The sequence below is a fragment of the Neomonachus schauinslandi genome, chromosome 3 (genome assembly GCF_002201575.2).
Source record: "Neomonachus schauinslandi chromosome 3, ASM220157v2, whole genome shotgun sequence".
In the NCBI taxonomy this organism is placed as follows: domain Eukaryota; kingdom Metazoa; phylum Chordata; class Mammalia; order Carnivora; family Phocidae; genus Neomonachus; species Neomonachus schauinslandi.
The window spans coordinates 122,610,687-122,627,232 of record NC_058405.1 but is presented as its reverse complement, the minus strand read 5'-3'; the positions used below and the strand labels follow the sequence as shown (position 1 = coordinate 122,627,232).

At 36.2% G+C, this 16,546-nt stretch overlaps 1 protein-coding gene across 1 annotated transcript in view; it reads left to right on the top strand.

Annotated features, from left to right (window-relative positions):
• PLA2R1 (phospholipase A2 receptor 1) overlaps positions 1 to 16,546 on the top strand; it is a 114,174-nt gene that overhangs the window by 94,347 nt on the left and 3,281 nt on the right. The window contains exons 21-28 of the mRNA XM_044913660.1: positions 5,315 to 5,432; positions 6,115 to 6,245; positions 6,604 to 6,751; positions 10,300 to 10,538; positions 12,102 to 12,270; positions 13,666 to 13,806; positions 14,302 to 14,418; positions 15,569 to 15,745. Coding sequence (XP_044769595.1) covers positions 5,315 to 5,432; positions 6,115 to 6,245; positions 6,604 to 6,751; positions 10,300 to 10,538; positions 12,102 to 12,270; positions 13,666 to 13,806; positions 14,302 to 14,418; positions 15,569 to 15,745 — 1,240 coding nt within the window. The remainder of the gene's footprint in view (positions 1 to 5,314; positions 5,433 to 6,114; positions 6,246 to 6,603; positions 6,752 to 10,299; positions 10,539 to 12,101; positions 12,271 to 13,665; positions 13,807 to 14,301; positions 14,419 to 15,568; positions 15,746 to 16,546) is intronic.

The window sequence follows — 16,546 nt, the reverse complement described above, 5'->3', positions numbered from 1 at the left end:
TGCTAATGTCCCTTGATGCACAAAAGCTTTAATTTTACGGAAGTCCAATTTATCTAATTTTTCTTTTGTTATTCATGCTTTTGGTGCCATATCTAAGAATAGGTTGCCAAACCCAAGGTCATAAAAATTTACTTCTTATGTTTCTTCTAAGAAGTTTATGGTTTTAGCTCTTATATTAAGGTCTTGGTCTATTTTTAGTTAATTTTTGTGCCTTGCAACTATTAGAACAGATGCATCCTGGAGTGTTCTGTATGGAACAGCCACAAAGGAATACCTATCTTGTCTCAAAATCACACTTTTGCTGCAGACAGTGAGCAACCCCAAAGTATGAACACAACTGTTTTAGTTACTAATCATAAATTCTCCCATATATAAAGGAGGACATTTTAAGGAAATTCACAGCAAATCAAATCCTTGGCATTAGAGAAATAATTCTCAGAAACTCTCAAAGGTTGTTTTTGGTTCAGGCCTTGGTTATTATCCTCCCCCCAAACTTTTATATCTGCACAGCTTAACTCCAGTCCATGTTTTCTCCTGCGTAAGCAGATTGAGTATCTATGTATAGAGGCATGGTAGCAGTGATGGTGGAGCAGACTCCAGGCAAGGGAGCAAATGAATGCCTCCTTTGAAAGGAATAGAAAGGGGCATGAGTAAAGTGCAAACACATACATGAGAGGAGAAAGACTTTCTGAAGCAGGATTGGAGCAGGATTAAAAACCCTTGTGTAGCTCAAAGTTTAAAAAAATCTTTATTGATAATTAACAGCTAGATTAGTGGTTCACAGCCCTGATCAAATATTTAGAATCACCCCTGAGCTTTTTAAAAATGTCAAGGTGCAGGGGACATCCTAAAGATTCTGATTTAATTGATCTGCATCAGATCTACGTATCAGTGTTTTGTTTTGTTTTTTTTTTTGCAAATTATTTCCATATTAGTCAGAGTTTCGCTTTTTTAAAAAAAGATTTTATTGATTTATTTGACACAGAGAGAGAGACAGCTAGAGAGGGAACACAGCAGGGGGAGCAGGAGAAGCAGGATCCCGGCTGAGCAGGGAGCCCGATGCGGGGCTCGATCCCAGGACCCTGGGATCATGACCCAAGCCGAAGGCAGACGCCCAACGACTGAGCCGCCCAAGTGCCCCTACGTATCAGTGTTTTTTAAAAGCTCCCTCAGTTATTCAACTGTGCAGCCAATATTTGCCCAGCAACACAACAGTTGCACAACTTAGTCTTTGAATCATCCAGAGGATTTGACTAATAAATACAGTCACAGAAGGCTACCTGAAAAAGGTGATCTTTTGCAGAGTGAGGTTACAGGGTCCCCAAGTGTCCCCACCCACCACGCCTTCCCGTGCATAGAGATGGCTAAAATCCCACCATTGGAGTCTCACTCCTTTGCTTTGACTCTATTTTTTTTAAGGGAAATATTTCTGAGATTGTCCCATCTGTCATCTACACCTTGGAGTAAGTGGGCTTATCAGATCATTAGAAAAACTGATAATAAGAGGATTGAAAACGGAGAGGAGGAGAGCCCCATGGGGATGATTAACAAAGTTACAGAAGGAAAACTGGGAGGTAGCAATGACAGATATTATTCACATCACAGTTCTGAATGAGCATCAGTATGGTATGTCCCACTAAATTTTGCTTCCTGTTTGTCAATTTCCTAGGGCTAATTTTTTGGGGTTTTTTTCTAAGAAAAAAATCCTAGTTGGTTGACTGATTATCCACCATTAAGAGTTTTAAAACTGAGCTACCAGAAGTTAAGCATCTTTTCTAATGTTTCATCAATTATTTTCTCTGTGATGATACATGAGTTTTGACCCGGGATTACCCCTAGAAGAGTGTGTCATCTAAGATACTTATCACAGCAGAGCTGTAAGCAGAAAAAATTCTAAGTGTGCATGTGCTTGTGTGTGTATTAGGTTAACTCTTACGCTTCTACTCACACATTTTTTTAAAGATTGACTGATTGATTTGAGAGAGAGAGTATAAGCGAGGGAGAGAGAAAGAACAGGAGCGGGGGCATGGGGGGAAGAGCAGAAGGAGAAGCAGACTCCCCGCTGAGCTGGGAGCCCGATGCGGGACTTGATCCTGGGACTCCAGGATCATGACCTGAGCTGAAGGCAGACGCTTAACTGACTGAGCCACCCAGGTGCCCCTACTCACACATTTTTATACAAGGATCTGGATTGAGTGCTAATGGCTGCTTTGCACATCTAGTTTGGGATTAGCCAAAATTTGATTTCATGCACAACATAGCTTTTCCTTTAAAAAATACTCTCCTCTTTTCTAAAAAAAGTATTCACATTATTAATACTTTATTCATTCAACTGTTGGATGTTGATAATTTGATGGTGAGGAAAAACAAACACAATCCCTTCTCTTTTGTAGCTTACAGACTTGAGGGGGAACAAACATTAGTAAACCAATCAGGAGTATAACTCTAACTGTGACACATGCGATGAAGGGGAGTTACATAGTTCTCTAAAAGTTTTTAACTGGAGAACTTGACTGAGGTGGTCAGAAGGACAGGAAGCATTAAAAGTGGGGGGGGGTACAGCATGTGCTAAAGTACTGTGGTGAGAGGGAATGGACTTATTGAAGAAACTAAAGGAAGCATAGAGAACTAGAGTGTGAAAAGTGATGAAAAAGAGTTTCTGTTTTTATCCTAAGAACAACAGGAAACCCCTCAAGGGTTTTAACGAAAGAAGGACATGATCAGCACTGAGTTTTGAAAAGAATCATTCAAGTTGCAATGGCAAAGACAGATTGGAGGAAGGCAAGGATGAGGAAGGTTTTAAGAGTGGTTGGGAAGCTACTGTAATAGTCCAGGGAAGACAGAAGTAGTTTGGGCTAAGATAGTGAAGGCTGTGAGGTGGCAGGAATGGGAAGAATGAGAAAGGACTCTGAGAAATGGGATGTATGTCTAGATGGTAATTGAAAGGGGGATAGAGTGGGAAGGCAAGGAGACTCCCAGGTTTCAGGCTTATATAAATACATGGCTGACTTTGCCAGTCAACATCAGTAAGAACACTGGAAAAGGACGAAGTTTGGGAGAAAGGTCGTAAATTCCATTTTCAAATTTTGAACTGGAAATGACTTTGAGATAAAAAAAGAATTTATATTCAAAACTTGTTTGCAATACAGTAGAATATCCTTAATTCACAGCAATAATAAGAGATGCATTAAACTTGATCACATTTTGCAAATTAGTAAGTAAATAAACAATTTAAAATTAAGAGTGCTGTACTTCATCTTACTGCTTTGCTTTAATTACTAATGACACCATTTCAAACTGTGTTAGTAAATATGTTTTTGGGTTTTTTAAGAAACAATGAAGTTGTGGGAATAAGAAATAAGCTAGTAAATCGTGGCTGAGGCCAACGTGGGGGAGTAGGAAGGTAGGATGGGGGCGTGTGTGTGTGTGTGTGTGTGTTTTCTGGAAAGATTTATTGAGCTAACTAAACCAATGAGGTTCACTGGTATTTATGAATGGTTCATTAGTGTGACTATCTGAACACAAGGTGAATTCACATTAAATGATAAGACTGCCTAATAATTAGTGTGTGCCACTCTTTGGAATTTGTAATTAGAGAAAAGAGACAAAATGAAAGGAAATAGATAAAGGAATAGTTGTTATAAAATTAAAATCCTTCAAAGCCAATTCCATTTCTTTGTGAAGCAAACAAGGCAAAGAGGACCAGAAGAATTGAAAATGTACTTCCTCTGTTAGCTGGTAACTCCAGGCTACATCAGTGTTTCTGGTTTTTATCCTAAAAACAGTGGACAATCCCTAATAGTTTTATTTATTTATCTATCTATCTATCTATCTATTTATTTATTTATGGAAAATCCCTAATAGTTTTAAACTAAAGAGTGACATGATCAGGATTAAGTTCTGAAAAGAACTACCTGGGCACTATTGACATTTGGAGCTGGATAATTCTTTGTTATGAGGGCACTGCCCTATGCATTATAGAATGTTTAGCAGCATCCCTGTACTCTACCCACCGATAGCAAAGCTCCCCCCTTGAGCTATGACAACCAAAAATGTCTCCAGACGTTATTGAATGCTCCCCTTTGGGAACCATTGGACTAAATCTAGAATGCTTGAGAATGTCATTTGACAACTAGTTAGGGGTCTATTGGCTTTTATTATGTTCCATAAATATTTACTGGGGAACTTCTTTGTTGTGATGGTCAGAGACGAGCAAAGAAAAGTCTCTCTGCTTTTTAAGGAGTTTATGATGATGGGGAAGGGTGGGGAGACTGACAAATATAGAAATTAAAGGATGAGGAAAGATGTCATTCCAAAGAAGGATGGGGAAGGATGCTCTCTCAAGTGTAGGCTTCCACACTAGCCTAGAATTGTCTTGTAACTGGGTTTCCTTGGTGGCGAAATCTTGAGATCTAACCTATCAATGAATGGGTTTGCCTGTGTTCATTGATAAGAGAATAGTCCACATGGAATATCCTTTGTATACAGTCTCTCCTGACTTCTCTGGAAATTTGCCTGATCCCCTATAGCCTGTCTTTTCGATCTCTCCCTCTCCCCTGACTCCACCTGGCCCTATTAACATGTTTAAATTTCACTGACCCTACCTGACCTGTCCAGTAGTTACTGTGCCACTTCTCACCCCATAATGACTAACCCTGCCGTGCCACAGACATGATTCTCTCATGAGTAACAATCAATTCTCACTGCTAAATCCCACAGACTTCTGTTTCTCCTTCCTAGGTTTCCTTGGTTCTGCCCTTGCTTCCCTTCAGCTGTGCTCATGTTTTTCTTCTCTGGCTCTTCCTTGTGGACTTAAAAACCACATCGCTAACTCAAGTAATTAGTGAATTTAAATACCTGATGTGGTTTGATTCCCTAGTATTCCTCTCTCACTTAAAGGGAGGAAGTGTATTTGTAAATAAAACTGAACTAAGCTATTAATTGCTACCTCCAAATTTAAAAAAAAATTAAATCTACCACTATACCCTTTGCAATCCGGCTGGCTCCTTTTAAAAAGGAATACTGTTTTTCACTGAGCAGAAGACATTGTTCTGATATCCTGCATAACAAAGCACATCCTTGCTTCTGTTCCTGCCGGATACAAATGCATGCAAATATTGACTTACCCTAAAAGCCGGTCCTCTGTTTTACTTTCATACCTTTGGAGCAGCTCAAAGAAAAAAAAATGAGTCATTTCTGCCTCAGAAAATTATAAAGAATTCTAAAGTTTGATCCCCAGTGTCTTTGGGAGGTTTTTAACTCATTTAGGAAAATATGGAAATGAATGCTTTTTTTTTGGACATTTTTTTAAAAGTGCCTTTTGGTGAAAATCCCCAAAGACCCAAGTGATTGGAAGAACTGGACATCCGCTCAAGATTTCTGTGTTGAAGAAGGGGGAGCACTAGTCGCCATTGAAAATGAGGTGGAGCAAGGTAGAGTACTCCATGTTCAATCAAGCAAAAATAACTTTTTTATTCAAATATTTATTATAATGTTCCCCCCAAATACTAATATTTCCAAATCCACATTTTAAGTATTATATTGCTGATGACACATAAATTTTCAGTTTAACCTATGAGGCTTATATCATGACATCAGTAAAAGTACATTGCATTGCTTATAAACTGCTGATTTTTGGAGGTTTTTGTCTCCCCAGTAGTAGTGGAAAAAATAAGGACATATTTATGATCTGTATTTCAAAATGGCTAACATAATCTGAGGTATATTCTTTTATAATTGCATGGTATAATTTTTAGATCCCTTTAGATTTACCTGTACACTTGTATTTGATATTTAGACAATTGTATACTTCAGTTTAAGTATAGTAGATAAATCCTCTTTTGTTTAGAAAGGCACTGAGTGAGCACTGGAAATAGTTTTGTTAATAATATGATGAAATCCCAGGTTTAGCCAGCTAGTGTGTGTCCATTTAAACCGAAACAGAAGTGAAAGAGACTGCATTACCCTAATAAGAACAAAGTAACCAATTCCTACAACTGATTGGTAATTAAGTTTTGCTGTCATGTAAATAAAATCATAACTATAAACAGAATTCTATGATTACCCAAATGGTTTATATGGTATTAAATTTGATAATGTATTCCTGTTTTTCAGCTTTCATTACTATGAATCTTTTTGGTCAGACCACTAACGTGTGGATAGGGTTACAAAATGATAATTATGAAAAATGGGTAAATGGAAAGCCTGTGGCATATTCTAACTGGTCTCCATCTGATGTAATAAACGTAAGTTTTCAGATTTATTTTTTAGAAATCATTTTACCAAGAGATCCTATTTGATACTTAACTAAAGTATTTTTTTACTTGCTATACTTTATAGGCATAAATTTATATTAGTCTGTTATTAATATATTAATTTTAATAATGTAATTACATATCATTTTCATGTGTTCCATTAGTGTAATTACTATCACAATAATTATTTATCTTGTAGGTTATGAAGTGATCTGTGAACAGGTTTATTAAATGCAAATAAAGGAATAATACTGTTTGAATTTTTTAAATTGTCCTTGATAAAAATGTCAGTGTTATAATAATGCTATATGTTACCATTTTTTAAAAAAACATATGTATCTTTTTAAAGATTCCAAGTCATAACACCACTGAAGTTCAAAAACATATTACTCTCTGTGCCTTGCTATCAAGTAATCCTAATTTTCATTTCACGGGAAAATGGTATTTTGAAGACTGTGGAAAAGAAGGTCATGGGTTTGTTTGTGAAAGAATACAGGGTAAGAAACATTTGCTTTTTTATTCCTTTCATCTCTATGCCCCACTCTTCTCTTCCATATTTGTTTTACACACTGTATGACTGTCATTTTCATAATTAACAGTGCCAGGCACTTACTTTTTGAGTTTTACATATATTTACTCATTTAATTTCCACTACCCCAGGATTATACTCTTTAGTGGGGTTCCAAAGACTACAGAGACCACTTGAGAGATGACCACATTTATGCATCCATTTTGGCCATATTAAACGGCTTAATTGCTTTGTTCTGCATTAATGAGTATATTCAGGTAATAAAAAGACATTAAGAAAATGTTGGAAAAGAATCAGAGAAATAAACAAACTAGTATTTCCCACTTTCTTGGAAACCTAAAAATGCCTTCTGTGGCTAAATATGGCATGTAGCATGTTTCTAGAGCTGATGATCAGAACCCCCAGTGACTTTGGGTGTGAAATACAAAAGCCATACTATTACACACAGTCAGGGATGTTGATGATCAGGGCAGATGCCCTGTAGGTGACCTTGAATAATAAAAATAAAAACAACAACAACAACAATAGCTCATACCTCATGCTTTCTCCAAGCGCAAGGCTTCCCTGTACCATGCTACTCTGGAAGACCATAGTGTGTGTCTGGAGCTGGGTGGAACTCTGGGCAGGCTGTTGTATATATACTTATTTGGAATATTAATTATACTTCTTAGTGTTGCATGCATGTGAACTCTTTAATGCACTAAGTATCATCCCCAGAAAAGCAATTCCAGGGAAGCCCCATTTCCTAATTCACAGTTATCACTTAAACATAATAATAGTCAGGAACTGAAAGAAGATACCCAGTCAGTTATAGCAAGAGTATTATGAGAAGAGTAGAGTTTTGTAGGGAAAGAAATATCAATATACCATGTACTTACACACTTATGATATACGTGGCACTGTGACTTGGCTTCAGAAGCATTAAGGCATGAAAGCCTCCCAACAATGCTAGGATAAGTAGGTAAAAGTCTCCCCATGTAACAGATAAGAAACTTGAGGCTTAGAAAAAGTAAATAACATATTCGAGTTCTCGTAGTTTTGGGACTATCAATGTATACATTCTTTTAGACATAGTATAAAGTGGCTGTGGTTGAGAGTATAGGCACTGGAGTTCACAACCTAATTGATTTCCACATCTGTCAAGTGGGATAATTACTATCTCACAGACTCTGTGTATATACAATGCTTAGCAAGTTGCCAGCATATTAACAAATGATAGCTGTTTCTATTATTATTTCCAAAAAATATGTTATTTAACTACACAAATTCTTTTTTTGAAATTATAATTATAATAACGTATTTAAACTGATACATCCAGCAGATTATCGTTTCAACATATAGCCAATATAAAAAATATTAATGAGATCGCTTCCATTCTTTTTTTTTTTTTTGTAGTAGGTTGTTGAAATCCAGAGAGTATTTCACAACACATCTCCATTTAGACAAACTACATTTCAAATGCACAATAGTGCATTTGCTACCATATTGGATAGTGCAGGTCTGGAAGAAGAATGTAACTACACAAATTCTTGTAGCCTACAATAAATGCCCAAATTCTGCTCCACTTCTTTATTTGCCATATAAATATGTGCTTACATTGGACTTAGAGCCTAAAGTCTAACTGCCTGAAAGATAAAGATTTCTAAATAACAGGGAGACAAGGACAAAGTCAAGAGCCCCAATTTGGGATTTGGTTTCCAATAGATCTTTCTTTTTTAGGTCAATGGGTGGCAAAATCATGTTGCTCAAAATCACTTATGTTTTGAAGTTTGATGGAATCAATTACACATGGAGAATTCTATATGTGTGAAAATACAGATATATAATGGGGGAAACAGTCAAATTGGTATTTTGTCACATATATGAAAAATTTCAGTTACCTTAATCTTACCAATTATTATCATTTTAAAAAATCTACTATTTAAAAAATCTACTATGGTATTATACTGGTTTTTTAAAAAAAAAATAACCTTAGAATTGGTACATAGGCTGTGATGAATAAACAGGTATAAAAGTGTACTCCATCACAATTTGGTTGGTAAATAGGTTAATTTCGCTTTGGTTTTACAATATGAACTACTATTATATTGAGGTCACATTTTCAGGTAAAAGTCAAATTCCCATTTTGCCATTTTTACTTGGCATAAAGAACCAACATTTACTGAGCACCTGCTGTGTTCCAGGTACTATGTTCTAAATACTGAGTTCCAATTAGTGCCCTATATGGTTATCTCTGAATCCTACCCACACCCCTCTAAGGAAGGCCTTACTCATTTCTTACAGAACAAAAATTTGAGGTTTGGAGGGATTACTTATTTTCCCAACGTCACTTAGCCCTGTACAGTCAGGACTGGGCTTGATTCCCAGGTCTTCTGACCTATCTACGCTTCATCATGCTCCTTTTCAACCCCAAATGTAATAAAACCAATAAACAGGGATATATTCCAGCTACTTTGGATCAGACAGTTCAGAAATTCTTGTCTTATTTTTCTGTTTTAGGTTTCCTAGAATAAGCCTATCCTAGTACATAATATAGTATAGAACAAAAAGGCCAAGTGCACATACTAAAGAGGAAATATCTTGCGTGTAAAAACACGGGCTTAGCTGTCACATAATCTGTCACTCGTGAAAAAGAAAGCACCACTGATCATGTCTGGGAAAACCTTGCCTTTTAATTTGTAAATCTCGACTCTGATAGGTGACATATTAATAGTAAGTCTTTATGGAACTGTGTATATTTTAAGTGTTTATTAATGTAACTTTTAAACTTATTTTTAGAATTTATACATGTAAACATTAAACATGATAGCAACTATCATGCAATCTCAAATTTAATAAAGGGTGGTATTTGAGAATATGCACTTGTAAAATTATGTCTGCAACATCGTATATGACGACATAATATATGTCAATATTCTCTTAGTAAGTGTTAAGTTCTGCCAGAGCAGTATGTGTTAGGCCGGGTGTAGGGAGTGGAATAAAACCTGCCTAAGGAGATCAGTTCCATCAAAAAGTGGTCAGTTTAAAAAGGGACAGTAAAAAAAATAGGAAATCTAGAAATGGTTAACTATGTGTATATTTTTATTTAATTTTAATTTTTTTAAAGACTTTATTTATTTATTTGACAGAGACACAGCAAGAGAGGGAACACAAGCAGGGGGAGTGGGAGAGGGAGAAGCAGGCTTCCCACTGAGCAAGGAGCCCGATGCGGGGCTTGATCCCAGGACCCTGAGATCATGACCTGAGCCGAAGGCAGATGCTTAGTGCTTGAGCCACCCAGGTACCCCTATATGTGTATACTTTTAAAGACACTCATGCATTAAATTTCCTAAACGTTCTCATTCTTCAGCATCACCTATGCTTTCAGGTATTTATTCTCATTTTGAAATAGTTCTGGGGTGGAAAACTCTGATGTTAACCACAGAATGGACCATTATGACAGGGATCCAAACTAAGCTTTGCCTCCCCTCTTTCTCAACCAGATGCTAAAAATGATTTTTGTTGTTCTTGTTCTAGATCCCTCTGGACACAGCATAAATACATCTGATATGTATCCAGTCCCCAATACCTTGGAATATGGGAACAGAACTTACAAAATAATTAATGCAAATATGACTTGGTATACAGCAATAAAAACCTGCCTAATGCATGGAGCAGAATTGGCCAGCATTACAGATCAGTATCACCAGTCCTTCCTCACTGTTATTCTCAACCGGCTAGGACATGCCCACTGGATTGGACTATTCACTGCAGATGTAGGTATCTTAAATCCCTTGGAACATCCCTGCATAAGTAAATTTCACATCTACCTCCTTAGTGATATGGCAACTGAAATTAATACCAAAAAATTCCCAGAAATAATAGTAAAGGTAACATTTAAGTAATTGGTTTATAGAATAACTACTGACCAACCTTATGAAGAGCCTATGACTACAAATTAAAAGTATACCTTTTTAGAGCATACAACCACTTGCCTAATTTCTGGGAATTAATGTCCTTCAAAGGTTCTCTGAAAATTTCTGGGTATCTGGGGATACTGCCTCATGTGGGCAATGGAACACCTCTTAAACTCAAGCACCTGCATTTGAGTAATTTGTTGCATTTAAGAAATCCCCTAGAAAAATGGATCATGCTTCCTGCCTAGAAATGTGATTATTAATTAATTCAGTACCCCCTTGGAATTTAACACATGGGTTTTCTCTCCCTCTAAAAATGTATTTTGGAAAGTAAGACCTTTTTAGTTTTCTCTTTTTTTAAGTAAAAGTATTATATACTCAAAGTAATGAAAAGTAAAATCTATCTATTCTTATCCCAACCTCTGGTTCTACTACCCAAAGATAATCACTTATAAACAGTTTCTTGTGTGTCATTTAGAAATTTTCTACTTATACACATATATACACATAATGAATGAATATCTATATTGTTTTTCAAGTACAAATGAGGTCATACTACATGTGCTGTCCTTAAACTTGCTTTTTGTTTAATATGCCTTATACAGCTTTCCATGTCAGCACATAAAAATCCAACACATTCTTTGGGAGAGCACCACATAAGGATATAGCATACCATTCTCCTCTGAATAGAAATCTGGATTCTTCTCAGTTTTTCACAGTTACAAATAATACAAACATCTTTGTGCAAGTTGGATAAATTCCTAGAAGTGAAATTGCTAAGCACACTTTAAATTTTAAGAAAGAGTGCCATATTGCCCACCAAAAGTTTGTACTGATTTACATGCCAACAACTATGATCACATGTCATTTTTTCATATCATTATCAATACTGGGTATTATCAAAATTTTAATCCTTGCCATTGGGATAGGTGAGAGAATGGCATTTTATGGTTGTTTATTGTAGTTTTGCATTACATAATGTTTTAACGTCATGTAGTCAATTTTGCATTATGGCCTCTGGATTTTGTATCAGACTTGAAAAGATTTTCCCCACATCAAGAGCATAAAATATTTAGCCAAGTTCTCTTTAGCACTTACGTTTTCAATTTTATGTATGAATCTTTGATCAATCTGAAATTTGTTTTGGTGTCAAGAACAAGATATTGATCAACTTCACTCTGATGGCTTACTGGGAAATTATGGTGGCAGGGAACTAAGGATTCCCAAAAACTAAAAAAGATACTATTGTGACAGGTATTTCTTTTTGTCAGGCCATATTCACAAGCTGTCCTAGACCCCCTGAAAAATAAGTCTAGATGTGGAAATATAAATCTATGTGTGAAGTAAGGGCTGCTCAAACAGCATTGGGTAATGCCACCAGCAGTCCTAGCAAGGAAATGATGGCTCAATTTCCCTCCACAGAATGGTCTTAATTTTGACTGGTCAGATGGAACCAAATCTTCCTTCACTTTTTGGAAAGATGATGAGTCATCCATCTTGGGTGACTGTGTTTTTGCTGACACCAGTGGGCGCTGGAGTAGCACAGCCTGCGAGTCATTTCTTCAAGGAGCAATTTGTCATGTACCTACTGGTAGGTTCAGTTCTATTCAACTCAATAAATACATACTGGGAACCTACTGTGTGCAAGGCACTGTGCTAAGCAGGAGCTATGAGAAGAGTAATAAGAAGTATCTGTCCTCAAGAAGCCTCTGGTCTGGTAGGTGCTGTTCAAACAAATAACTATTATACCAGCCAGGGCTACCAAATGATGGAAAAGAGGTAGTAAGTGTTGTGGGGGTTAGCAGGAAAGAGAACACATCATATCCGCTTGAGAATAAGTAGAAAGACTTCTTGAGGACATGACTATGGAGACTGGCCTTGAAGAATAGATGGGATGTAGTCAGACAATGATGGGACATGGAGAGGCATTCTGAGCAGAAAAGTTTGGGCAAAGACATGGAAGGAAGAAAGGACTGAACATGTATAAAGCAAAGCTGGTGTTGAGATTTGCCTGCATGGCAGGGTACCAGTAAGAAGAGGTGGGAGATCAGGCTAGAAACCTGCATTAAGAGCATGTATGAAGGAAAAGCTAATTCTGCTTCTAAAACACCATAAAAGTTATCCTTCCCTTTTCAATAGCATTGTATTTGTTGAGTGTTTAAGAAGTGTCAGACACTAGCTCATTTAAACTTCTTTGTAGGGGCACACTGGTTGGATCAGTCAGTAGAGCATGCAACTCTTAATCTCAGGGTCAGGAGTTTGAGGCCCATGTTGGGTATAGAGATTATTTAGAAGAAAAAAATTTTAAAAAATAAATTTCTCATGTAAGAAAGATGTTGTTGTTAGCTCTCTTTTTATAGATAAAGAAACCAAAGTGTGAGGAGGTTAGGTAACATGCCCACAGCCATACACAATTAGGATCTCAGCATGGATTTGACTCTCATGCTTGACCTCTAAAGCAAAGTCCACCTGAAATGTCCCTTAGTTATGTATTATGTTTTGTTATGCTATGTTACTTTACTGAATGCATTATTTTTCTCTCATAGGTTGATTGGGTGGTGAGGATTTTCTAAATCTATAATATTCAGCACTGCACAGATCACATTTTGTACATTTGGAAGTGCCTCTTGCTGACTTCATTCAGTTTCCAGTATTTCCATGAATCACATCCCCCAGTTTTTCCAACCTTTAGGATACCAATTATAAACATGAAAGACAGCAGCACCCATGCAGCACCCAAACTAAGCCTAAGAAGCTATGCATTAATGCACCCTGTTATGTGTAGGTAAAGATTATTTTTGCCAGAAATGCTACAAACCAGTCTTGGTTTTATAATCATTTTTATTAAACCCACTTTTTCAGAGTATTATCATGAAAACCTCATTACACATATTTATCTTAGTCTGTCATAGAACTTAGTGCAATGTTTATCTTAATGAATGAACCCAGTCATCACCCTAAAATCATAACTGATTTTTGTTCGTAGAAACAAAACCATATGGACATCCAGAGTTGTGCTCAGAAACTTCTATTCCCTGGATAAAATTCAAAAGTAATTGCTACAGTTTTTCTACAGTCCTAGACAGTATGAGTTTTGAGGCTGCTCATGAATTTTGCAAAAAGGAAGGTAATTCTTTTGTGATGGTAAAATGCTTTCAATGCATTCCTTCTTGACACTTCAGTAAACAATGTGGTTTTCTTCATTTGTCTGATTATTTAGTGACTTTAGGAGCAACCAAAAAATTGAAAAGATAAATACTATTGAATTTGCTTGTTTGGGGATGGTTTATCTATGAAATTCAATGTCCAGGATAGATTTTGAAAGCCTAAGATGATGTCTCAGAATACTACACTTTCCCAAGAAAATGTTCCTTTTGAATGCATTTGAATTATAAATTTTTAAAGTTCCCTAAAATTAATATTCTATGCTTTGACTTCTTAAGTACAACCTTGTATCTTTTAATAAATGTGGTATAATTTTTAATCAAAAATCACTTATTTACAATAGAAATTTTCACTCTGCAAAGACTGAGCTTTACAAATTATGGTGGTATAGGAGACATTTTTTAAATTGTATTACACATAAACACAAATACTTATTTACTGCTTATTTCTTTTATAGGATCTAATCTTTTAACAATCAAGGATGAGGATGAAAATTCATTTCTCCTAGAAGAGCTTTTTGCTTTTGGTTCTTCTGTCCAGATGGTTTGGTTGAATGCTCAGTTTGATGGTGACAGTAAGTGATTTGGGTAGAGAAGAGGAGAGAGCATAAATAAATACATGGTGGTCAAGGTTGATGAAAATGGCATCTGCAAACCAGAAAGCTCTTCTTGGATACATTTGCTGTGAAAAATAGCATGAATCCTAAAGCCATTTCTTCCAAAGACAATATTGCTAACCCTTTTCTATACCCTTGTGTCCCTTTAAATAATCCTACAATACCAAAAATGAAAACAAGCAAACAACAAGTTTATCTTATACTTACCCTCACATCATGAAGATTCTTGGATGGAAACTTGTGTTCACAGACTTAGTCATAGACAACAAAACCCTATTTATTTGAAAATACCCAGATTATTCCTCAATGTTATAAAAGCACAACAGATTTCAGGGATAGTTTCAGGGATAAATTGTGCTATTAAAATTATTTGCTTCTCATAAAAACCAGGGTTTGTGATCAAATGAGAGCATGGCATTCTTCTCTCTATGTAACTGATGGTTGTTGAAAGTACTTATAAAGAAAATTATCTTAATTGGTATGGAGAACTTATTACAGTGGTATACCAAGGTGGAGGGTGGGTCCACTCTGATAAGGGGGAGTGTTTCAATCACAGACATTGTTTAGAATTTCTAGTCCATTGTGACAATAAAAAGATGACCGACTTTTAGTTACTTTTATTGTTGGTTTTAAATCCTTTCAGACAATGTACCCCCATTATTGCTTACACATGGATGGACTCTATCATTGCCCCCACCCCTTAGTAGACCTGTGGATTGCTTTTTAAAGAAATTCACTGTAAAATTATGTTAGAAAATGAGCTATTTTGCAATGATATAGATGTTAGGACTTAAAATGATTTCTTTAAATTGACTATAATGATAGGGAATATTTCAAAATTCACACTGTTACCTTAAGAAAGATGATATTCTAAATGAACTAAATTAGAACAGTATATCTAAAACAAATGGAGAGAGCTGTTCACAAGGCAACTTTACTAATACCTACCTTTTGATGTTGAGTTCATGACTGTACCTACTGAGTTGCATGCCTCAGATAAGGAGACAATCTCATTAAATTGAGGAGCTGCTTTTTATGGTTCACTCCAGTCTTAGTATATTTGATAATTGTACATATAATTCATAGTAAGTCAGCAATTTTTCCACAGATGAAACCACAAAGTGGTTTGATGGAACTCCCACAGACCAGTCAAACTGGGGCATTCGGAAGCCAGAGATGGATCATGTCAAACCCCATCTATGTATTGCCCTGAGGATCCCCGAAGGAGTATGGCAGTTATCCCCATGTCAAGAAAAAAAAGGATTTATATGCAAAATGGGAGCAGGTGGGTAAAGCCAGAGGGTAATTCTTCATTTTGATTCTACCCTGACTAATGTTGACCCACCTCTTTAGCATTTAAAGCTTTGAAAATCCAAGTATTCGGGGAGTATTCAGATAGATTCTAACATTATCATCTTATTCAACATCAAGTAAGTCAGAGGACATTTCAGCTCCTTCTTTCTCTAATATGAAGAAAAAAAAATCATTATAAAGACTATGACTTTCCAGTGTCACCCTAGCCGTTAATGGGCAAAAAAGCAGTTTAACCTCAAAAAAATAGAACTAGTAATATTAACCAGCAACCCTTATTCTGGCAACTGCTGCTCAGAAATTTTAAGATTCATCATCGGTCCCAGAAAATATAATCTAGGCCTAGATATTCTTGCTGTGGATAAGTAGATGTGATTCTCTGTTGCTAGCCATAATATATTATAAAAGTCATAGTTTAACTTTACCTTCAGCTACATAGTTTGTGGTGATAAAAAGAAATAATAATTTTAGAAATCTAAGCCAGAAAATTGTAGTCAATTGCAAACAATACAGAGATTTCTAAGATAGGATGTTAACAATGATCATTAACAGTAGAAATGTGTTTTTAATAATAATCACAACATTTCTAGATGCCAGTATTGCAGAGAAGGAGGAATTGGTGTGGCCTCGGCTGCTGGTGAAGGTTTCTGAGAAGAGATAAGGTTTTGGAATCCCAAAAGATAAAGAGAATAGAGAAGGGAAGCCATATTAAACAAAAGTCCCAGTATGACTAAAGGCAGCAATTGAGAATAAGCTTATATTAGAGTGAAGGGCT